The 12,532-nt window shown below is 40.3% G+C and overlaps 1 protein-coding gene across 5 annotated transcripts in view; it reads right to left on the bottom strand.

The window, feature by feature from the left end:
• Positions 1-12,532, bottom strand: part of LOC100251626 (uncharacterized) — a 41,368-nt gene that overhangs the window by 14,464 nt on the left and 14,372 nt on the right. For all 5 annotated transcript variants that reach the window (XR_009466167.1, XR_009466168.1, XR_009466166.1 and 2 more), the window contains exons 3-6: positions 9,454-9,668; positions 9,272-9,342; positions 8,992-9,154; positions 8,080-8,263 (exon numbers count right to left, since the gene is read on the bottom strand). Coding sequence is in view for 1 of the 5 variants with exons in the window: in XM_059738272.1 (XP_059594255.1) it covers positions 8,080-8,263; positions 8,992-9,154; positions 9,272-9,342; positions 9,454-9,668 (633 nt within the window). In the remaining 4 variants the exon portion in view is untranslated. The remainder of the gene's footprint in view (positions 1-8,079; positions 8,264-8,991; positions 9,155-9,271; positions 9,343-9,453; positions 9,669-12,532) is intronic.

The raw sequence follows: 12,532 nt of genomic DNA, 5'->3' as shown, positions 1-12,532 counted from the left end.
CCCTAGTATTTGTGAACTCAGGTGGATCAAATCTCTATTAAAAGAAATTACAATCAGAAGTTGAAAAACCTATGAGGCTATATTGTGACAATAAAGCAATAAGAAGCATCGTACATAACCCAATTTAGCATGATTTATATAAACTATAGCTGACTAATATATTCATTAAAAGGCATGCCTAATTCAAGCTTCAACTCAATGACATGCAAGTTGGGAATAAAGAATATCGTTGAACTAGCATGAGGGGGAGTGTGTGAAATCAACAAAATCTCTTAATCTTAGGCCTAATTAACTCTAAATGAACAATTTTGGGTGTATATTAGCTGTTAATATTAGCCAGTAAAATTAGTCAACTACAGATAAGGACAACTATTATAGTTAACTATTAATTGGGATGGTTGTAAATTAGCGATTAGGACAACTGTAAATTAGGCGTTACTATCAGACGTTATTATACATATGTGTATTATTTTCTGATTAAGTGAATGGATTGATTTTTCCAACCAATAGTTAGAAACATCTAATTGGACACAACATGGTCATTAGGTGGTCACACTGATGACCATGGAAACCTATCTCCAAGGCTTCTGTTATTCACTTTGCCCACTTCTCAGTCAATTATGGTTCAAAACTCAAGGTTTAGGAGAATTTATGCTGGTGAGATCAGCCTCTTTCTAGAAAACTCCTAAACTCTATAGTGGTCTAGGAATTCTGATTTTTGGCAGACCCAGAAAGGCAAGGAAATGGTTAATCTCAACTCCCTTATGCATCCCTTGAATTGTTTTATACAATTATGCACCTTCATCTCCTAATTTGAGGATTTAGGCCTACTCTCCTTCAGTTTGTTCCCCTCAATGTCCATTTTTCTTGCCTTGTCTAAGGGCTCATCTGGTTATATTGCCTCAGCTGATTTCATCTGGCACTCTAATGTTTTTTTTAAACCAACCTAACACTCAAAGAGACCCTACCTAATCTACAAAATCAAACAAAGGCATCGAGCCTTCTCTTATGTGCATGCTAATCCAAGCTGAAAGATTTGTAAGGAATGAAAGTTTTAACATTTGGTCAGTCTTTTCCTTGTTTTTGATGCTCTTCAATTTTGTTTCCATCAAATTATCCAAAAAAATGCAGAGAGGAGTGGCTCTCCACACTTTCTTTCTTTTCCTCCCCACAAAGGAACTATACTAACTTAAATAGAGTTTCTTTCATTCAAGAAAGATCACCCAAACTACACCAAATAAGGAGAACAGAAGATGCCATAGAATCCTTGTCTTAATACAATGAAATAGAATATGATCAATAGATTTCTTCTCAAGTTTACAAAGGAAACATCTATTCATTAATCAGATGTCAGAACTTTCCTCCAACTGGCTTTCCAAGCAAAAAAGCCCAGTTTGGATGAGACCCATGGATTCCAAATAATGTCCATTGGAAAGGGGATTGACTTCCAGGGTTCCAAGACCAAAAATAGAAGGGATTGGTCTCTCTTCTAGCTCATGTCAATGCTTTTTCTGGGTTAGCAGCCAATAAAAAGGCCAACACTAACACCTGACCAGGACATTACAAATAAAGAGGCTGTATAGCCCTTTTTCCATCCTGTTTCTTTGGGATTAAGACATGGTTTATTTCAGAGGTTCATTTCATTCCTAGCAATGTTGCAAATTCAATTGATCATTTCCTTTAATGGTCTAGCAAAAAACCCTAGGGACAGAGTTCTCTGGTAGGGGGAGATGGTTGCAATCATTTGTGTGATCTAGCCAAAGAGAAACTGTTGAAATAATGCCAAAGTTAGGACTTTAATTTAGGAATAAAAAAGGAGAGATCATTTAGGATATTTCCTTATGATTTAGTTTCCTAATTTTAGGAGAGAATTAAGCTAGATTGATTCTTTCTTATTCAGTCATTTGTGTATATATATGTGTATGGTGTGTACCGATAATTTATCAATAAAGGAGTTCAGAAATTCTTCATGGTATCAGAGCCAGTTTTCTGAAACCCTAATCCCTTCTGGCCACCTCTTATTCAGGCCATCACTCATTCCGGCCAAATCTCTCTGGCCATATCTCAATCCGATCATCTTTCTCTCTCTCTCTCTCATTCCGGTCATCAGTCCCTGTTCTCAGAGCCAAGGGAGAAAACGCTTTCCGATCAGTCGAATCATCGTCAGAAAACACTCACCGCCGGCAAAATTTTCCGGCGAACTTTTCCGGCAAACTTTCCGGCGACGGTTTTTTTCTACACCGCAAGGAGCGCCTGGAGGAGATCTCCAATTTGTCCCAAAGCACCGGAACCAGAAACCCATCCACGCGCCGCCCACGCGCGTTTTTCCGTCCGGCGACTGCATCTCACGCGCCGGCGCGTGAGGGCGCGTGAGCCACTTTCCGGCGACGCGCTTCCTCCTCCAGGCTCGCCTGACGCCGACCAGCCACCCTTCCTACCTGTTTGTGCAATCCAAGCCCTGCACGTGCCTCTTTTGGGGTTCTTTTGCTTCCGCGGGCCCTCTGATCAGATTTTCCGGCGTCCTCCGGCTATTTTTTCTCAACTCCAGTCCCTGCACGAGCCTTGGGAAGTGTTCTTCTACCTTTCCGGTCCATGACAAAATACGGAATGGCATCATCACAAGTATCCAGCGTCACGTCACCAGAATCAGGGGGCAGATCTGAAATTCCAAACCTTGGTGGCAATGATTCCTCTCCTATTCTCATCACAGGACACAAATTAAATAGCCATAACTATTTACAGTGGTCACAATCTGTGTTGCTGTTCATTTGCGGTAAAGGAAAGGATGAGTACCTTACTGGAGAAGCAGTCATGCCAGAAACTACAGAACCGGGTTTCAGGAAGTGGAAGATTGAAAACAGCATGATCATGTCATGGCTTATCAATTCCATGAACAATGACATAGGCGAAAATTTCTTGCTGTTTGGGACTGCAAAGGACATATGGGATGCAGCCAAAGAAACTTACTCAAGTTCTGAAAATACTTCAGAACTGTTTCAGGTTGAATCAGCTCTACATGACTTCCGCCAAGGAGAGCAGTCAGTTACTCAGTATTACAACACACTCACAAGGTATTGGCAGCAACTTGACTTATTTGAGACTCACTCATGGAAATGTTCGGATGATGCAGCAACATACAGGCAAATTGTGGAACAAAAGAGACTGTTCAAGTTCTTCCTAGGACTAAACAGGGAATTGGATGATGTTAGAGGCCGAATCATGGGCATTAAACCCCTGCCAAGTCTCAGGGAGGCTTTTTCAGAGGTTAGGCGTGAAGAAAGTAGAAAGAAAGTGATGATGGGATCAAAAGAGCAACCTGCCCCAACATTGGATGCCTCTGCCCTTGCTGCTCGGTCATTTAATAGTAGTGGTGGAGATCGTCAGAAACGGGATAGGCCTTGGTGTGATTATTGTAAGAAACCAGGCCATTATAAGGAGACTTGCTGGAAGCTTCATGGCAAACCGGCTGATTGGAAACCAAAGCCACGGGTTGACAGAGATGGCAGAGCACACGTGGCTGCCAACTCTGAGAGCACATCTGTTCCCGAGCCGAGTCCATTCAACAAAGAGCAAATGGAGATGCTACAGAAATTATTAAGCCAAGTTGGCAGTGGCAGTACTACCGGTGTAGCCTTCACTGCTAATCGAGGAGGAATGAGGCCGTGGATAGTAGACACAGGTGCTTCTGATCACATGACAGGAGATGCTGCCATTCTTCAAAATTACAAGCCAAGTAATGGTCATTCATCCGTCCATATTGCTGATGGTTCAAAGTCAAAAATTGCCGGGACAGGTTCTATAAAACTTACTAAAGACTTATATCTTGACTCTGTCCTCCATGTTCCAAACTTGGATTGTAATCTTTTGTCCATTAGCAAATTGGCTCGTGATCTCCAATGTGTTACTAAATTCTATCCAAACTCGTGTGTTTTTCAGGACTTGAAATCGGGGAAGATGATTGGCAGTGCTGAACTGTGTTCCGGGCTCTACCTCCTTTCATGTGGCCAATTCTCAAACCAAGTCTCTCAAGCAAGTTGCGTACAGTCTCAGAGTATGTCAGAGTCTTTCAATTCTGTGTCAAATTCTAAGGTCAATAAAGATAGTGAGATTATAATGTTACACTATCGCCTTGGTCATCCTAGCTTTGTTTACCTTGCGAAATTGTTTCCCAAATTATTTATCAATAAAAATCCAGCATCTTATCACTGTGAAATTTGTCAGTTTGCAAAGCATACTCGAACAGTATATCCTCAAATCCCATACAAACCTTCAACTGTTTTCTCTCTAGTACATAGTGATGTGTGGGGTCCCTCCCGGATAAAAAATATTTCTGGCACTCGATGGTTTGTGACATTCGTTGATGATCATACTCGGGTAACATGGGTTTTCCTTATGAAAGAAAAGTCAGAGGTCGGGCACATTTTTCAAACCTTCAATCTTATGGTTCAAAATCAATTCAATTCCAAAATACAAGTCCTCAAGTCAGATAATGCAAAGGAATACTTTACTAGTAGTCTCAGTACTTATCTTCAAAATCATGGCATTATCCACATAAGTTCTTGCGTTGACACCCCACAACAAAATGGGGTGGCTGAACGCAAGAATAGACATCTCTTGGAGGTTGCCCGGTGCCTTATGTTTTCCTCTAATGTTCCAAATTATTTCTGGGGGGAAGCTATTCTCACAGCTACCTATTTGATTAACCGTATGCCATCCAAAGTGCTTACCTTTCAATCCCCACGTCAACTTTTCTTAAAACAGTTTCCTCACACCCATGCCGCCTCTTCTGATTTACCACTCAAAGTATTTGGTTGCACAGCATTCGTTCATGTGTATCCTCAAAATCGTAGCAAATTTGCTCCTCGAGCAAATAAGTGCATTTTTCTAGGGTATTCTCCAACCAAAAAAGGGTACAAATGCTATTCTCCAACCAACAAAAGATTTTACACCACCATGGACGTCTCTTTCTTTGAACATGTCTTCTTCTATCCCAAATCTCATGTTCAGGGGGAGAGCATGAACGAACATCAAGTTTGGGAGTCTTTTCTTGAGGGTGTACCTTCTTTTCACTCAGAGTCACCAAATCCTTCCCAATTCGCGCCCACTGAGTTGTCCACACCCATGCCGCCATCAGTTCAGCCAGCCCAGCACACAAATGTTCCTTCTCCCGTGACCATCCAGTCTCCCATGCCTATTCAATCTATAGCCCCACAACTTGCTAATGAGAACTTACAAGTTTACATCAGGAGGAGGAAAAGACAGGAATTAGAGCACGGATCACAGTCAACATGTGGCCAATATATTGACTCCAATTCAAGTCTTCCTGAAGAGAACATAGGTGAGGATAGGGATGGAGAGGTGTTAATTCCCAGCATTGATGATTCTATTTTGCCAATTGCATTGAGGAAGGGTGTTAGGAGATGTACAGATCATCCAATTGGGAATTATGTTACGTATGAAGGGTTATCACCATCTTACAGAGCATTTGCCACTTCTCTTGATGATACTCAGGTTCCCAACACAATACAAGAGGCATTAAAAATTTCAGAATGGAAGAAGGCAGTACAAGATGAGATTGATGCACTTGAGAAGAATGGGACGTGGACTATCACAGATTTGCCGGTTGGGAAGAGGCCTGTGGGGTGCAAGTGGATTTTCACCATAAAATACAAAGCAGATGGATCAGTCGAAAGATTCAAGGCTCGTTTGGTAGCTAGAGGGTTTACACAATCCTATGGGATAGACTATCAGGAAACTTTTGCTCCTGTTGCAAAACTGAACACTATCAGGATCCTTCTCTCATTGGCTGTCAATCAAGATTGGTGCTTGCAACAACTGGACATAAAAAATGCGTTTCTAAATGGGGACCTGGAAGAGGAAGTCTACATGGAAATACCACCTGGTTTCGAAGAAAGTATGGCAAAGAATCAGGTTTGCAAACTCCAAAAATCCTTGTACGGCCTTAAACAATCTCCTCGAGCCTGGTTTGATAGATTCACAAAAGCTGTCCTGAAGCTGGGCTACAAACAAGGTCAGGCTGATCATACTCTATTTGTCAAGAAGTCTCATGCCGGGAAATTGGCCATATTGATAGTCTATGTCGATGATATTATTCTATCTGGGAATGATATGGGGGAGTTACAGAATTTGAAGAAATATTTGTCAGAAGAGTTTGAAGTTAAAGACCTTGGAAATTTGAAATATTTCCTTGGTATGGAAGTGGCTAGATCAAGGAAGGGAATCGTAGTCTCTCAAAGAAAATACATACTCGATCTTCTTAAGGAGACCGGTATGCTTGGATGCAAACCAATTGATACTCCTATGGATAGTCAGAAGAAACTTGGTATCGAGAAAGAAAGTACACCTGTAGACAGGGGGAGATATCAGCGGCTTGTCGGGCGCTTGATTTATCTCTCACACACTCGGCCAGATATTGGCTTTGCAGTGAGTGCTGTAAGTCAATTCATGCACAGCCCCACTGAGGAACACATGGAAGCAGTCTACAGGATTCTTAGATATTTAAAAATGACACCAGGGAAAGGCCTATTCTTCAGAAAGACAGAGAACCGTGACACTGAAGTATACTCAGATGCGGATTAGGCAGGAAACATCATTGACAGGCGGTCCACTTCCGGATATTGTTCTTTTGTCTGGGGAAATCTTGTTACCTGGAGGAGTAAGAAGCAATCAGTTGTAGCCAGAAGTAGTGCAGAAGCTGAGTACAGAGCTCTTGCACAGGGAATCTATGAAGGGATTTGGATAAAAAGGGTTCTTAGTGAACTGGGACAAACGAGTTCATCTCCAATTCTGATGATGTGTGATAATCAGGCAGCTATAAGCATAGCAAAGAACCCCGTGCATCATGACAGGACCAAGCATGTTGAGATTGACAGACACTATCACAGAGAAGGTGACTAGTGAGACGGTCAAATTGAACTATGTTCCTACCAAGCACCAAACCGCAGACATCCTCACCAAAGCTTTACCTAGGCCTAACTTCGAAGACTTAACTTGCAAGCTGGGATTATATGATATATATTCTCCAGCTTGAGGGGGAGTGTTGAAATAATGCCAAAGTTAGGACTTTAATTTAGGAATAAAAAAGGAGAGATCATTTAGGATATTTCCTTATGATTTAGTTTCCTAATTTTAGGAGAGAATTAAGCTAGATTGATTCTTTCTTATTCAGTCATTTGTGTATATATATGTGTATGGTGTGTACCGATAATTTATCAATAAAGGAGTTCAGAAATTCTTCAGAAACACCATAATTTTTTAGGACAAGAGCAACACTCCATAGGTGCAATAGGATTTCAGGGCACTCCCATGAGTTTGATGATGTTGGATTGGAGGGAAGTGCACAGGGTAGCAGGATCTCTGCTCCCTTCTTCCCCCTTCCTCAGGTTGCTTTAAGCTTAATTTTTTTGTGGGTGCTTGGGAATCCAAGACAAATGGGGATAGGCACTGTCATTGGCGATCAGTGTAGCATCATGATCAGAGTTTATGATAGACCAGTTAGTTTTCATTTAGCCACTGATTTGAGATTTTAAAAGGTTGAGAGGAAGTGATTTTTGGACATTAATGATCTTTTGGTGGAATGTTGTTCCGCAATTTTGATATCTTATGTTTCTCAGGGCAGGGAAGAGCCTTGAAGATGGGATGGTTGGATTTGAAAATTCTTGGTCTTTTCGAGTTTTGGTTTATTCCTTCACTAGGATCTTCCAACCAAATGGCACTGGCAAGAGAATGTCTTGAGGATCTATTTTGGCCCCACTCCCACCCGAGGTGGTTTTTCTCAAAGGATTCCCCTGTTAATGTTTTAATCCTGCCTCCTCTTTCGTAATCCTTGCTGTTTGGTAGGACATGTCATCTTTACTCATACCATATTTCATTACCACTAGAAGTTTATGTTTCTTATCCAAAATAAAAAAAGAAAGAAAGAAAAATAGAAAGAAAAATAATTCTTCTATCTGATAATTGCAAAAAATTGAATAATTAATAACAGAGAACAGTGAACTAAAAAATATACAATTTAAATGGGAATATAGGGAAATTAGAATAGAGGGAATGAAAACTGACCCAGAACAAGGTTTCCCACTGTGTCCATGGTGGCTGTCATTGAAATAGACAAGGCTTGCCCTTGATCTCCTGATGCTGAACTGGTGGTATGCTGAGCTGTAACTTCATGGTTAGCATATCCCACCTCCATCAGACCATGTTTCAGTTGGAGGAAATTGAAATTCTCTAGCACAAGCAGGTGACCCTGTCATTCAGATCATGCAAGTTAGGTCTTGCATATGTAAAACTTGAGGTCATCTAAGGAGCTCATTGTAAAGGAAAATTTCATTAAAAATGTACCATAGGACTAAGAAAAAAAAAAAAAAACAAAATCCCAACATATTCCTTCTGAAAATTTTCCCCAGGAGATGTGGTAATGTAGAACATGTAATGTATTTTCCACAAGATTGCAATTTAAAGCAACAAATGTGAATGCAAAATCACAAAGGGTGTTAGAAAATAGTCTAGAAGAGAGTGGTTTAAAAGAATCATCTTAAAGCAATTAAAGTTATTCTGTTCTTAAGGTCCACTTTGACACAGAGGAAAAAGCAAAAAAAGAATAAGCATTACATTTTGACTAAAATTAAGGAATTTCAAACAAGGTCCTCATTCTATTGATGGGATTAAACACACCAAAATGTTTTGGGAGTCATTCTCATAAAAGTATTTTTAGTCTATAGCACTTCTATTAAAAACACTTGAAATTAGAATGTGCTTTTAACCTTCCAAGAATCACTCCTAAATGGACTCTTAAGTCCCTCTGACCAACATGTTTCAAAATTTAAACCATGCCTCAAGGTAAAACTAAGGTCATGGGGTGTAGATACTCCAATTAGCCATTGAAATCTTGAAACCTTGAAGAGGATACATTTACCACAACCAACTAAAAAACTTACTACACGCAAATAAGTGATTCACATTCTAGATTCTAACCTTCCGGGGCTTTACAGGGACATCCAACACAACGTCTGAATTTCTAAGTAAATCATGTATTAAAGACCCACTCCAGCAGCCAGCTGCCACAATAATGGCCTTCTTACGGTACAAGATATTCTTGGAAGTTTGAACAGCTTCAATCTCCCCAGTATTACCAGATCTGAATATATAAGGATTGCACAAGTTACTAATCTATATCACTAGTACATAAAATTCCATTTGAATCCCATAGTTTTAGCATTACTTTCAGCATAGCACAATAAGGATCACAATAAACCTTAATAACAAAGTAGCTGGATCATTAAAGAACTCTGCATATCTGCCTTCCGATGCAAAAACCTCATTAGCCTACAAAAGCCATAATTACATTGATTAACTATAAATGAATGGCACATAATCAGACTTGATTGAAGTACAAGCAAACAAGGTAGTTGCCAACAGAGAAAATGTTGAAGGAACCTTTCTAATAAATGCAACAGTATGGCGAGCATCCAATTGGCAGTCATCAGGAAGAAAAGCGGCCCCACCTTCTTTCTCAACCATAACTGCCGGTTCCTTTAATAGCAGATCGCTGCTACACAAATATTCTGCACTCAAACCAGCTTCAACAAGTAGATTCACCCTTCTTTTTAACATGTCAGACTCTTTAAGGGTTCTCCCAATTAACAAACTTCCTGTAAATGAGAATACCACAAAATAATTTGTGTCAATCTTCCATCAGAATGGAATACAAGAAACACACTAATCATTACACAACAATCAAGACCTTTTTTCTTTTTTTCTTTTTTTCTTGTTTTGGTGAATTAGGCAAATTGGAGATATATATCAACAGGCACCTAACAAAAGTGGGGATGCAACTGAAGCATCCAGGAGGAATACAATGATTGCCAGACATCAGTAGCAAAAGCAAATGACAAAAGCACCTAATCAGCCTGCACTCTTGCCAAACATTAAATGAATTCTGGAAAAGAAATGTATTCCACCCCTGAAATACAAAGTCTTTAGGAAAGACTCTTTGAAAGCCTTATCAAGACACTTAACACAATGAAAAATCCTGTTGCTTCATTATTTCCACAGGCATCAGAACAACTACAAAGGAGTAATCCTCTATGCCTTAGGAAGCTTCGTTACCACAAAGCAGTCATGCCAACCAAGCAATAAATCCTTACCTGACACCAAGAATACAATATCAAAAAGAAAACAGATGCCACAAGTTCTAGGTCTTTCTATAGTGAAGTAAATATGGTTGGTTGGCTCCTCCATGACCTTGCACAAAGGTCACTTTTTTGTTCACTATTTCTACTCATAGAAATGCCATGGCCATTTTATATAGGTGAAGGCAAAGAGTTTCACGATTTGGAGTTGGAGACCGTTTAGCTGTTTCTGCAGCTCATTTAGGGAGTCATGTGTGTGGGTTTGAGGATAGTTTGGTTTGGAGGTGTGCTTAGAACCTCAGAGTGAGTGGTTTTCCATCCATAAATCTATATTTCATCTAACAAATATGACTACAAAGCAATTTAATAAATCGGTGTAAGCCACACCAGCTTTGATCCATACCATCACCAAGCAATTTATGTCAAATGCAATTGGTAGTAGATTTCAGCTCTCAACTTTTCGCCATTTGGTTATTTCAGCTCTTATCATGTCTCCTTTTGCCATCCCCAAAAAAGAGACACTAGACTAGAAAAGATCCAAAGGGATTTCTTTTAGGGGGGAGGTTCCTTGGAGAGAAAGTCGCATCTAGTGAATTGGTTAATCATTTGCATTTTGCATGGATAAGAGAAGTTAGAGTTCAGGTATTAGAAACCTATCCACTCTAAACAAGCCTTTTCTTGGAAAATGGTGATGGAAATTTGTGAATGAAAGTAATTTTCCTTGGAAACGGGTGATAATTGGAAAGACTGGGGTGGAAGAGGGAGGTTGGTGCTCTAGAGGAGCGAGGGAACGTTAAGGAGTTGGAGTATGGAAGGCAATTAGGAGTAAGTGAGAAGTTTTCAAGGGTAGAAGTGGTTTCAGGTTAGGTAGTGAGAATAAGGTGAAATTTTGAAAGGATAAATGGTGTGGTGACATTTCCATTAAGGAGTTATTTCTGAAGCTCTTCTCAATAGCATCCTCTTAAGGATGCATGGGTTGCTAAGGTGTGGAAGGGGGGGTAGTTGGAAGGTCAGGTTTATAACAATTTTTATGATTATGAATTAGAGGAGCTGGAAGCCTTCTTTAAGAGACTGTACGAGCAGATCATTAGGAAGGACATGGAAAATAAACTGGTTTGGTTGACTTCAAAGAGTGGCATTTTTTCAATTAAGTCTTTCTACTCCTCTTTGTCAAATGGAAGGGTGGAGGCATTTTCTTTTGGCTCTGTTTGGAATTCTTGGACACCATCAAGGATTAATTTTTTTTTTTTTTTTGCATGAGAAGCAACATGGGATAGGGATTCTTATTTTGGATAAGCTCAAAAATAAGGGTTGGAGGATCCCAAATGGATACTACACATGCAAAGAATAATAAACAACTGACCACATCCTCCCCCACTACTCGAAAACAGCTATATTGTGGCAGCTGATCTATGCCCTTTTTTGGCATTCAATGGGTGATGAATTCTACAGAGAGTGGTGCCTTTTTGACCTGTTATGGGTCTTTCATCAAAAAGAAGAGAAAAAGGGCTTGAAAAGCTGCTCCTTTATGCTTGTTGTGGATACCATGGAGGGAGAGAAATAGCAAAGCTTTCAAGAATATTGAGGGTGGCCACCAAGCTATTAAATAGTCTTTCATGTCTTCTTGTTGGATTGGGTTAGGGTGTCTATAGGAGACTGCTCCTTGTCCATCTTGGACCTTGTGGAGTGGCTAGGCCCTAAGTAAAGCATGGTTGCTATTTTTTGTGTTCCCATCATCTTGTTTTGGCCTTTTTGGCATCTCTATATATATGCGGTACCTAATAATATAACACTGCTGTTTTGAATACCATTCTGCCATTTCTCTGCCAATGTCACCAGCATAACACTGAGTTCTTTAAAAAGGATGGTGGGAAGGAAGACATTGAAGGTCTTGGTGGAGAGGAAGACCTTCTTGGTTAGGTTGGAAGGCGAGCACGGAGGAGAGTGGTGCTTGATTACAGAGCTAAGTAGAGGCTCTGTTTTTGTATTAGGTTTTAAAAAGGATGGAGTCGGGTGGATGATTGAATATCTGACGAAAGCCATCGAAATGAAGAGCCACCTGGGTTTCAACAGAAAATTCAGGGGAAAAAGCAGGGTCCATCTGATAGAAGTTGGCTTCAACAACCACGGAAGGTTCATAAGGATCTCGGAGTTTGCTACCAACAGAAAATCTTCCGTTCTGATTATTCCTGAGGGCGACAAGGGCAGAGGTTGGGAGAATATCAAAAATGCGTTGTCTTCAATGTTGGTGGTCCCCTATTCGAATGCAGTCGAAAAAGGAAGGAAATTTAGAGGGGAAAGTTGTTCTCACAATCATGTGGGCTCTCTGCACCGATCCTACGTAAAGGCAGTCAGTGGTGAAGGACCAAGAGGATGTGGTTTAG

The sequence above is a fragment of the Vitis vinifera genome, chromosome 7 (genome assembly GCF_030704535.1).
Source record: "Vitis vinifera cultivar Pinot Noir 40024 chromosome 7, ASM3070453v1".
Taxonomy (NCBI): Eukaryota; Viridiplantae; Streptophyta; class Magnoliopsida; order Vitales; family Vitaceae; genus Vitis; species Vitis vinifera.
Note: the sequence above shows the minus strand (reverse complement) of the source record. Positions and strands in the feature narration are given on the sequence as shown.